This window comes from Setaria viridis, chromosome 2, assembly GCF_005286985.2.
Source record: "Setaria viridis chromosome 2, Setaria_viridis_v4.0, whole genome shotgun sequence".
Lineage (NCBI taxonomy): Eukaryota > Viridiplantae > Streptophyta > Magnoliopsida > Poales > Poaceae > Setaria > Setaria viridis.
The window spans coordinates 25,608,065-25,620,339 of NC_048264.2; the positions used below are offsets into that span (position 1 = coordinate 25,608,065).

Below are 12,275 nucleotides of genomic sequence, written 5' to 3' on the forward strand. Positions count from 1 at the left end.
CCGGCGGTGGTGGGGGTGGGTGCGCGGTACGGCGAGGCGAGGCGGCGGGGGCGGGGGCGCCGCCCGCCGCGGTGGTGGTGGAGGCCGGTTGGGCAGGGCAAGAGGGAGGCGTCGGACTTAAAGCCGTCGAGATGAACTCCCAGCGATTAGGGATGGCCGTGGTTGAAGGCAGCAGCTCCGGCGGCGGCGCCGCCGGAGCAGGGCGGGGCTGTGGAGGAGGCGGGGGCTTGCCGGAGGAAGAAGAGATGGACGCAGCGGCGGCGCTGCAGAATTGCAGAAACATCCGATTCGGAAGGAAAGGGACGAAGATGTTTCTGTCTTCTGTTCGATACATAGGACGCCCCCATTCGAAATGCTTGGAATTGGTGCTCCCCAACTTTTCTACTGTGCGATTTTCATTCCTCAAGCATTTGCAAATTTGCAAGCATCCTGTAAAAAATAAGCGGCCACGTTGCTCAACTCAACATAGGAAATAGCTATCGAACGAACCTACTTCCTTCGTCCCAAAATGCTACTCTACTCATTTTGAATTTTCTAAATACATAACTTTTGATATGTATATGTAGACAATATATACCTAGATGCGTACGTAAAGCTATATATTTAGAAAAGTCAAAACGAATAGTAATTTGGGATGGAGGGAGTACTTAATAGAATGCTTTGGCTTGAGAAATCACATCATCTAGATGGATGGGTCCATCGAAGAGTCATTGCATGAATTGTTGATAGCCTGAACACATCCATCATCATTGAGCTAACGATGTGTTTGTGAGGAATGAGATGGTAATGTTTCCAAACAAGAATATGTAAAGTTCGAAGGCATTGGAACACCCCATTTATCAAATGAAACATCCTCTAATATTTCAAATAGTTTCTTTGTTGTTACATAAAATCTCTACCTATAATATTAAAAGCGAGTAAGGCTTCTACCTCTTTTTCCCCGTACGTCTATAGTAAACCGAAAGAAAATCGGAGAAAACCAGGGTAAAGGAGTGAAAACCGGACAAAAACCGTCCCGCATGAACCGGAGAAAAAGAAAAACTGCTAACCTCCCGCGTAAAACCTAAATCCCTCAAAAGTATAGAATTGAGTAGAAATCGAACGCCTGATCCCTAATTGCGGATGCTTCCAACCATCCATGCTATGTTTCATTTGTTGTTTGGAAGCATGTTTTATTCTATTTGACCTAAAATTAGGATATGAGCACACTTAACCGTTTTAGCGTGGCTTAGAGTGACGTAGAAGGGAGAAGAGAGGAGTGGAGATAGGATGGTGCTCAATGGACGCCTGGGTTGATAAGTTTGAGCTCTTGGGGAGAGAAAGAAAATAAATGAAGAAAGAGAGCGGACACGAGCTAGACTAAAAATTGAAAGTAATGAAGGTCCGATGTACACCTCACGAACGGAGTACCGGTTCCTAATATGTATGTCTTAATTTTATTATATTTTTATCTAATTTTTAAAGTGAGGTGGCTATATAATAAATCCATAATGTAGCGGATAGATTAGAGCATATAGCACGATGAAAAAATATAGAATAAAAGGCTTATGAGGACTAACAAATTCTAGCTGAAACAAACAAAGCAAGCTTCTGATACCTTACTTACCAGCAATGGAACAAACCAATCAATTCAGAGAATGAGCCTCCCCTTTGTTTGACATTGGGTAACTAACGCGAGAGCCTGAACCCTTACGTTAGTGATCGACCTAATATCAGAATATGTACAATACTATATACCAATCCAAGCCTCGATGGGTCTCCACCGTGCGCAGGTTTAAAGATTAGAGCAATGGAGATGTACAGAGACGGAAGGATGGATATGCAGTTCGGATCCTGCGGGAACCAGTGGCGCGGCACCCTGTTTTGGTGTCCGTTCGATCGCGGAGATCGGCCTGTCCATAAGCAGGCAAGTAGGTATGTGGAAATTTGTATAAAAACCCTCCCATTTCTCATTAATTGGTTCCAAGTCTAGCGAGGCCCTCCATCCACAGCACACGCGTTGTTTTTTCTTGCGTTGCACTCTCTTAATTTCAAAATATTGTACACCAAGAAAGAAAAATTCAGAAATCGCATCGATTTTGCAAATAGGCGCCCACCGATGTTTTTGCACTTGACCCCCCACCGCTTCCACCGCGATCTTATCCCTTTCGTTCCCGGACCTCTCATCTCCGCCGCCCGCTCCCAACGCCGTCGCTACCGCCGCTGCCAAGTCTTCGTCTGCCCCCGAGCCACACCACTCGCACAACCCCGAGCACCAGCGCCACTCCTTTCTCCCATCTCCTCAGCGAGTAGGGGGACGTCAAGGTGTCAGAGATAGATCCCCAGTACCCGTAAGTAAGGAAGAAGATGGACTCATAGTAGGATTCCCCTATAATCCTAGTAGAACTCATACCCTGTAATTCTACTAGGACTCCTACCTCGTAACCGGCTAGTAATCCTACCCCTTGGAGTATGTAAAGGAGGGCGGGGGTACCTATATCGGCAGAACCACAACAGAGGACCAAATCCTGAACACCAAATAACACCCAAGCGCAGGGCGCAATATACAACACACCAAACAGGACGTAGGGTATTACGCTACTCTGGCGGCCCGAACCTGTATAAATCTTTGTCTTGTGTCCTCGCTTTTACCTTCAAGTAACCAATCTATCACCTCGGGATACCCCTCGGTAGGTTGCCGGAGCAGGAGAGGGGGGGGGGGGAGCGAGAGGGCAGCCACCGACGACGGGCAATGGCACGCCACCGCAGCCGCAGCCGCGTTCGTGTGGGCTGTGAGGTTGCTGGTGTGGCAATAAGAGGATGGCGCGGTTCATCCTGAGCCTGATGGAGACCTTCTACGTCTTCAGAAGATGGCGATGGTATGGACCGAGAAAAAAATCACTCCCAATATTACCATCATATTAGAGTACAATTTGTTTCCGCCTTGCATAAACCACTTGATAAAATCTAATCTAACTTCAACAACTGGTCATTGCACGACAACACTGACAAATAGGGAAAAGATTATGTTAGAGATAAAAAAACAATTATATAAATGGAGCAAACAGGATCTATGTCAAACTAATAGTTAACCGGCAAACAAAATGTATAAGTTAACCTGGTATGGATGGACAGGAATGAAGGGGATTGGAGATGGAGGAGGTAGCCCTACGGCTTACCTGTATGCATGTGGTTGGGAAGGATAAACCTTTTCTTGTCTTTCATAAACTCAAAGCAAACATACGTCCTCCTAAACCGATCTCTGTAATTAGTAGGCAGATTCCATAGAAAAGAAAGGGTATGCACATGTGTTTTTCCACTCTCAAAAGTGCAAAACAAAACATAATACTCCGTCCTTCTCAAATTATAGGTCGTTTTGACTTTTCTAAATTTATAACTTTTATGCATCTAGACATACTATACATCTAGGTGCATAGGAAAATCTATGAATCTAAAAGATCCAAAACGACCTACAATTTACGACGGAGGGAGTAGTGTACAACAGTGAACCAAAGTTCCATGACCAAGTATGAATTTGTGACAGTATTTCCCAAGAGCCTTTCACAACAATTCCCGCGGGAAAAGAAAATAGGTTGATAGCAACATGTTCAGAACAGTCAAAGTATAAAGCATTCTGTTGTGTGCAATCTATATATACTGAATATTGATCAACGGTTCTGAATATTCAGTCAATGCACTTTCCAATGCTATCAATTAGATATATAAAATATGTTATCAATCAATCTCTAAAATCGTTCACAAATTGTGCATTGGCATTATTGTCTTAGCACAATATATCCATAAGGATGTTAAAGAAAGGTTCAATTAATTGGCATTATAGTGAACAAATTCAGAAGCATAAGGAGGAGTGGCATGAGTTGAGCACTAAGGGAAAAAACCCTAACGGCTTATTTGGTTGGAGGTAATTGGTGGGAGGGAAAGGGAGTTTAGAGGAAAGAGATTAAAATTCTATTATTTATTTGGTGGGCATGGGAGTTTTAATGGGATGAGAAATGAGAGTTTAGAGGGGCAACTCCCACCAATCACTTCCCAGGGGAGGGGTGGGAATTTATTTTAAGTGGAAGATGAATACATCTACACCGTTTATCATAACTTAAGATAAAATTTTCCACCTCTAAACCCTCACACCAAACAAGGGATATCTAGTCTCGCTTAAACTCCCACTCTTAATTCCCTCCAAAAACCAAATAAGAGAATGGGACTAAAAATCATATCCTCAAGTGAATTCCCTCTACCAACTCCCACCACTAATTCTCATGTCTCTTCCCATTAGTTGCCAAATGCACTGCTCAGAATTCTGTTTCGCTAATATTCTATTGCGTGCATTCTATATACTGAACATTGCTCGGTGGTTTAGATTATTCAGTCACCACACTTCCAGTGCTATCAGTTAGATATAAAAATAGACTACTAATTGATCTCTAAAATTTATCTCCACGCGCGCCTGCATTGTGATTATTGTCGAACAGCACATTGTCGAGGGGAGTTTGCCATGGTCAGGGCGCTGTCAATGGGACTCAAGGGAGGTAGAGATCCGAAAAAATCTTCACCAATACGTAGCTAAATTAAGGAGGGGAGAGGTAACACGTGAGGGATGCCCGTGCTTGAAGGGGAGATGCAGGGCTGGCATGTTGAAGGGGATCGCAGACTGCGCAAACCTCCAATGATCTTTTGAGCCGGCTGCCATCCTAATGCCTCTGGATTAAAGGACCTTGCTAAGGGGGGAAGATGTCATCATAGATGAGGAATTCGGTAGCCGATAACAAAGGAGGTGGAGTACGTGTTGTTGCATGCGAGAGCCTTTGTTGCACATAGGCAGAGCAGTGACGGCATTTCCTAAGGCAGGAGGCCACAAGCCATGGCACGAGGTGGTAGAGCCGCAGAGGCAGATCTAGGAGCTAAATTTATATGGTGAAAAATTGTTGATTAATTTAGCTTCAAAAATTTGAGTGGGGGCATGTGCCCGCACTAGGACCACATGGGTCCACCCTAGCGAGGCAGTCATCGACATGTGGGTGCAGATTGTGATGGGGATACTAAGGATGGCAAAGGCTCAATCGCGTTGAGATCAAGCAGGGGAGTGACACCACGGCTGTTAGGAGAAGAGCGAAAAACTGAACGAGGATGGGACACCATCGATGAAATCTCGAGTGACGTGAAGAGGAGCAACAGTGTGACACCAACGTGACGGACAAACGGGGTGTGAAGAGGAATTGCTCGTTTTATTAATAGTGATGGTAACATAACCAAGTTTTAGTAGCACAACAAAAAAGCAAATACATGGGTTGTACCATTAGCCATCTCTTAAAACATCATTTCTCATAAAATTAATTACTCGGTTAGCTTTTCTAAACATCATATATTTTAAAAACGAATGCCGTATAAAATTTTAGCAAGCCTACCTTTGTGGTTTTTATGCGAGTGGCTTTCATTTTTATTTTTCACGGAAATCGGATCCTTCTGCAGTGAATAGTGGATAATAAAACTGGTTCTTCTCATCGTCCCGTGACAATGACCCGATCGAACAATTTTTGGAGCATAAGGATTCAGGCAAGATTGATCGAGAATATGCCACGACGTTGACACCAAGCCAAGGAATCTGCCACATATACATCATGAAACGTATCTCTGCATTTTTTTTTATTTTTCCTCTCCCGTTCTTCCATTTTCAAGGAACAAATTCGCCAAAGTGGGCCCGTGCAACGAGACCGAATCATATGCGACAAAAAAATCTCCTTGCTGAGCCCACGTGGCCCAAAAGGCCCAAACGTTTGCCGACATCTCTCATTTCCGACACGAGCGGCGGGTCGGGTCGACGGAGATGGGTGGCGCCGCTGTGGCCGTGCTCGCCGCCGCCGCCACACGCCACAACCGTGCCCCGCTAGCCTCCTTGATCTACAGGGTGGCGCGAGGGCTCCACGATGCTTCAGCGGCGGCAGCGGCAGCGGAGGAGGAGAAGGCGGGGACGCAGAGCCGCCGCCGCCGGCGGAGGAGCAGCAGCAGCCTCCTTCTTGGACCGGATTTCCCCGACACCTGGGACACTCCACCGCGTGCTGCGTCAAGAACGCCGCCTCCGCGGGACACCGGAGGTGAGCGGGGCTTACTGGTCTGGTAAATCTCTGGTTGAAGGCGCCATTTTAGGCATGTGCTTATTATGAGTTATGACCGGGCTGGGAGAAGCTGTTGGATGGAACTGTCACTATTTTTTTAAAAGGGATAGGCTGCCGTAACTTGGTGCTTATGATTCATCAAGTTAGCATTGTGGCATGAGATCAATTCGTGTAATTCACGCAAAATCAATGCTCAAATCCTATAGTATCTCAGTGTAGAAAGCTATCGTGTTACTAACGGTTCATGAGCGTTGGTGGACCAGAAAATAACTTGAAATGAAATGCGAGTTGAGGTTCTTTAGTAGCTCCTGTGCAGCTGTGCTAGCTAGAACTAGAAGTTTCTAGGCTGTTGGTTTAAGCACCAGTACAATGAAAGGTTCAGAGGGAAATTCAAGCCCTATTTGATGCAAACTGAAAATTGGATTAGTGTACTATTGTTGCTTGGTAGCTGCTCTCAGTAAATATATGTTTGGCCCACAGCTGTATCAAAGTTTCAAGTCAACATCTTTGGTTCTTGGCCAATTTGTGGACATCATCTATCATTGTTGTTCAGCATCTTATGCTAAAATTCTGATGCTGTGGACTATCACTTTTGTCTTTTGTAGCTGATTATGATTGCACCGCGACTATCATTGATGGCAAATCCATTGCGGAAGACATAAGGTTACATATTGCTGAAGAAGTCCGTCAAATGAAAAGTGTAGTTGGACATGTGCCTGGTCTAGCTGTCGTATTGGTTGGTAATAGAAGAGATTCTGAATCCTATGTGCGATACAAAACAAAAGGTTGTGAGGAAGTTGGGATTAAATCTTTGCTGGCAAAGTTGCCTGGAAATTGTACAGAAGATGAAGTGATGGATTCAGTATCAAGATTTAACGAAGATCCTTCTGTTCATGGCATCCTAGTACAGCTACCCCTACCACAGGTAATGTGTTCTACTGTCGCTGCTTTCAAAAGGTATGATCTTTGATTTAGTTCGTAAACTAATATCATGGGGGAAAAATCCATTTGCACCCAATAGAGAAAAGTTCTGTTCAATGATTCATGCAAACTACATTTTAGTTTCCATTTTATGTATCTGTCTGATCAAGGTTCATCTTAATTTCTAGCAAGCTTTGATATATTATATGCTTGATATTGGACATACATGTTTATCTTTGTCTTATTTGTGCTAATTTGTATAAATCAGCATATGGATGAGGAAAGGATTTTGAGCGCCATCAGTCTAGAGAAGGATGTTGATGGTTTCCATCCTTTGAATGTTGGTAATCTTGCTCTCAGAAGCCGAAAACCTTTGTTTTTGCCCTGTGCTGCAAAGGCTTGCATTGAGTTGTTGCTCCAATCTGGAATTGAAATCATGGGAAAGCATGCTACTGTGATCGGGAGAAGCAAAGTTGTTGGATTGCCTACTTCCTTACTTTTACAGGTAAAGCTGTCACAATTTTGTGTCACATCTAATTTTATGCATTTTTTACTGTGTTGTTATATGAGGATAGTATATTGACATACATTTGTCTCCAGAGGCATCATGCCACTGTCAGCGTTATCCATGCCTTCACAACAAATCCAGAGGCCATTACCCGTGAATCTGACATTGTGATATCAGCTGCTGGAGTGGCCAATCTTGTAAGAGGAAGCTGGTTAAAGCAAGGTGCAGTTGTTATTGACGTGGGGACAAATCCAATTGAGGTATAGACTGTAGTTTTTTTACCATACCTTTGCTCAATAAGGTTGATACGCTTTTTCTGCATTGCCTCTACGATTATTTGTCCACTGTTACCAGTTTATTTCCTTGGTAATGATATCTAAATTAACAGTGTAAATTATTCTCATGTCAAGTTCTTCTAAAAGTCCAGTAAATGTTTTTATGATCCCAACTTGCTTGGGACTGAGAGACTTTGCTGTTGATGAAAAAAGAGAGCAATGTAGTACATGGTTGAAGTTACTCAATACTCATCTAGCAAAACATAATGAATTGCACATCTACATTAAAGCATGGCACGTTTAACTGGTTGTGCAATGTAAATTTAAAATGTCACCTTTGTGCAAACAGAGTTCCTGTAGGCATCACTAGCTCACCACACTTAGCAAATTGGAGCCACATTGTTTTTATTTCCCCCCCATGTTATAGCATTTAGCCATCAGTAATTTCTGATGTTCTTTTCTTTTTCAGGATCCAACCAGTGATTATGGTTATCGCCTAACCGGAGATGTCTGCTTTGAAGAAGCTGTGAAGGTGGCCTCTGCTATAACTCCGGTTCCTGGTGGAGTTGGACCAGTGACGATTGCAATGCTTCTCAGCAACACACTTGATTCAGCAAAACGGGTTTGTGGCCTAAGTGACTGAACCCCTGAACTGTAATTTTGTCATGCCTATCCTTTGTAAATTAGTTCATCTTTTCCTTTCCTCCTTCAGTTTGGTTGCCATATTTTCACAACTGTAATTTTAGTTGTATGAGGGCCGGGATGTACCATATTTTTGCTCAATAAATATTGTACGCTTAGCATTGTACACATAATATCTTTTGTTCATCGACAACAGCAACACAAAAGCAAGAACTCAACTTTAAGGCACATGTACGGTTCCTCGTTGCTTTTCAGAAATAGGCCTGACACACCATATTGGTTTCCATGCCTCATCGACAAAATCACATGATTAATCACAATGCTTAACCAGCAAACAGAAAAAAAAACATGTTTCAGTGGCAGAAGGCGTGTCAAAGATCAAAATGGGCACTCCCTTCCATTTCAACGGAGCCCGTGTAGTTCGAATTGTGCATTTGCAACGCAGTAATCATCATACTGCCAGAAAACATCATGATTTGCATCATTTATTCTTTTAACAGAAAACATCAGATGTATAGCTATTGTGATGACATATGCATGAAGAATTTCATTGGGGGAATGCCATTTGCATCTCATACTGCTTGATGCAGTTGCAGCAAGATATTATCTTCAGAGTAGTTCAAGTTTCTGCTCTGCCACCCAGGATTGTTTCGGCTCCAGTTGTACTGTTTCAATCTACATGACAGTTGACTAGTTAATCATATCATCAGCCGAATTCACGCAATTATCAACATTACCTCCCCATGATTTCAATCAGGAAACATCAACAGTTGAGAAAAATTCAAATTGTGCAGTTGTTGTAGTACCTTTGCGTTTTCCACACAGACAAAATCTTTGTAGCAGGCCTCCATCTGCAAGTGAGGATTCCACAACACTGCATCTGACCAACTGCATTTCAAAAATAACAACTTTAGCAATGTGGACTACAATGTCAAAACATACTCCTTTAATTTACAGATATCCACCTACTTTGAATTTGAGATGGCAATTTTGTCACCCAATCCATTGTCCAGGATGAGCTCACTTGGTGCACCAAGGTAGATGCAGTCAACGAATCCTGGAAAGGTCACCTCTTCCCTGTGTGGTATTGAGTGGCTCAGAAACTTTTGTTCAGCAGCGTACACCAAACTTACTGATGCAATGAGTGTGCCCAGTGCAAATATCTACTAGGTGATGCAACTGCTTTGAAAATCTCTTACACAAAAGCAACACTAAATGCAAACATTACTTTATGCTCCCACACAGCTACATACAGTAATATACATGTAAATACGACAAGAAGGTAGGAAATCTCAATGCTAACTGCGTTTTGTGCATAATGTGGAATAGAGGGTGAGTGAGATGTCCTCATAACTATCGACCAAAATTCAAACTGACCTCTCTTCTTTGCCCTCCAAAGGATTTTTCGGGTCAGGATCCTTATTGAGAGTCTTGCAACCTTTCAGACCTTTCACAGAAACGCCAGTTATGGAAGCCTGTAAACCAAATGTGTGAACACCAACTACATGGTATCATTGTTCTTAAGGTGGTATGGCGTCCTATGGTGCCTTGAGTACGCTTTATCGCCCTAGGCGACGAGGCATAACTAGGTCCTAGTGGCACCTTGGGTACGCCTTGTCATTGCCAAGGCATCACCTAGATGATGCCTTAAGAACAAGGTAGGGTATTTCACAAAGGAAATACAAAAAAAAATGGTTCCAGGAAAACTGCAACTTACACGGAAATAAGTGTGGAGTGCTGAGTTGAATGAGAAAGGCTTGTCATCCGTATTTGTTATTTTTAGAGTTGTTGACAAGCTTGTAGAGTGCAGGGAAACCTACAAATATTTCAAAAAAAAAACACATGCTCAAACCCATATGATGCAAAGGTTAAGGCTACAACTTCTGTTGTCAAAGGTTATCACTTATCAGTATCAGTGTGGATAGAAAGCATCACGGCACATAGTACAGTAGCAGATTTTAACCTTATATAATGCTTGGAAGCTAAAATCCCACATAGAACGGCTATAAGAGTCATCTTTCAGTTCCAAAGTTACAGCTGGATCTCCTTCGGTGACTTCTGAATCTGTGATAGACCAATTCACATTCCGTGCAAACCCATGCTGTCAAAATTAGCTTTAGTAAGTAAAAAGAGTAAAATACACATGTGTATCAGCATTTTGTAGTAGATTATAAAATGTGATAAACATTATGCTACATAAATGCATCATTGTATTTGGTATAACCAAATATCAATAATGACTATGGGAGTGTTTGCTTTCCTTGCTCGGTCCTGTATCGCCTTGCTGAGCGAGGCTACTGAGCAAGTGCTCCCGCTTGGTTCCCTTGCCTAAGTGCCTTGGGGTTTGTGCAGGCAAGATTTGGCTCGCTCCTGTGGGAGAGCTAAATCGGCTCGCCTGCCCCGGCAAGCTCCTCGTTGCTCGCGCCGACTAGGCGAGGCAAAGCGAGGCGAAAAGGCAACGGAAGCAAACGCGCCCTATGATAACCAATCAAACCTAGTAGAAGTGAAGGAATTCCTGAACACAAAAATTTGAAGGCTAATTTGGAGTCCATTGCTTGATTTGCTAAGACATGTTCAATATTTGAATGTGACATCAGTGAAACTTTACCATTAGGGACCAAAGATCCATCAAAATTAATGATTTGTGTCATATTTAGTTACTATTCCTGTCCACAAGGTTACAACAGAAAACTGGTTTCACAAACCTGCTGCATGGGACCTGGGCCAAACTGGGGGAAACAATGTGGAATTCCTCCACTGCTTTCAAAAAAGTATACAGTTAGCATTCTTGTTAGATAAACGCCTGATGTTCTATGGCATATGGTTTCAATCCAACCTGATGGGTTTCTGCCCATTGAACACTGCATCTGGTCGAACAAACAGCAGGTCCTTGCCATTAGGGACTTTGAAAGAAGTAACGCATGCTCCGAACAGATAGATCTCAGCCTCGCTTCATGCATAAAATGTTACACAATTAGTTGGCACTAAAGTGAAAATGAACTGAAAGTGAATGATAATATATTTTTGGTTGCAGCGGAAAAGGTGAAATTCAGGATAATTTTTCTATATGCAAATGTAGCTGCCAAGTGCAGAGAAATCCTACCACAGGAATGCATCCTGTAAATACTATTGACAAATCATAATGTCTAGGTAAACCACCGAAGAAAAGCATGGATAATTAGTCAACTCTGGTTATCTGTCGTATTTTCCCAAATCTAGTATTGGCGATTCGTGCTGCATATGCAGTTGATGCAACCCAATGGTCCCCTTAACTCTCACCTTAAAAAACTCAACCAAGTTCCCATCCCTACAAACTCATCTCCTAAACCAAAACTACTCAGTCCCTTCCCCTGAAGATTCAAGAATCACATACAGAATGCACACCGAGATTGATCACCTGATGTTCTTCGCAGACAATAAAATAAAATAATTACCTTCCGTGCGGGGATTTGAGATCGATTTTCTGGAGCCCGCCATTGCCCTCCGACACCGCCACGCCGGGCGCGTACACCTTCTGCCCCACGCTGGCCATGGCCACCACTGCAGAGCGCCTGAATTCAAGAACCGATGCCGGGGCAAGCAAGAATCGTCAGTTCTTACCGACACGCACATGAATCGATTCAGATACGTGCAGATTAGCAGCAGTGGAAGCTGGTACCTGAACCGCCGAGGTGAATTGCAATAGGAGTTGGAGACGAAGGAGAGTGAAGGGAGCGTGGAGGCGCAAGAAGCCGCCATTTCTGTTTGGCCCCAAAGGTGAAGATGCCTGTGCGCCCCTTCCTCGGAGAAGCTGAGACTTCGGTGGTGTTTTTGCCTAGT

The 12,275-nt window shown here is 43.4% G+C and overlaps 2 protein-coding genes across 3 annotated transcripts; one reads left to right on the forward strand and one right to left on the reverse strand.

The window, feature by feature from the left end:
* The first annotated feature begins 5,759 nt into the window (after positions 1–5,759).
* On the forward strand, positions 5,760–8,684 carry LOC117845047 (bifunctional protein FolD 2). Of its 2 annotated transcripts, none has more exons than XM_034725919.2 (5): positions 5,760–6,089; positions 6,716–7,035; positions 7,300–7,536; positions 7,632–7,799; positions 8,284–8,684. In XM_034725919.2, the coding sequence occupies exons 1-5, from the start codon at positions 5,822–5,824 to the stop codon at positions 8,455–8,457; spliced, it is 1,167 nt and encodes a 388-aa protein (XP_034581810.1). In that variant the 5' UTR covers positions 5,760–5,821; the 3' UTR covers positions 8,458–8,684. The 2 variants fall into 2 exon arrangements, with proteins under 2 accessions (XP_034581810.1, XP_034581811.1); XM_034725920.2 differs by having other exon boundaries at positions 5,776–6,111.
* Positions 8,685–8,832: 148 nt separating this feature from the next.
* On the reverse strand, positions 8,833–12,275 carry LOC117845048 (putative glucose-6-phosphate 1-epimerase). Its single transcript, XM_034725921.2, has 10 exons — positions 12,115–12,275; positions 11,891–12,007; positions 11,293–11,406; positions 11,162–11,213; positions 10,420–10,557; positions 10,174–10,272; positions 9,834–9,931; positions 9,426–9,533; positions 9,263–9,344; positions 8,833–9,131 (listed from the first exon to the last, which is right to left on the reverse strand). The coding sequence occupies exons 1-10, from the start codon at positions 12,192–12,194 to the stop codon at positions 9,066–9,068; spliced, it is 954 nt and encodes a 317-aa protein (XP_034581812.1). The 5' UTR covers positions 12,195–12,275; the 3' UTR covers positions 8,833–9,065.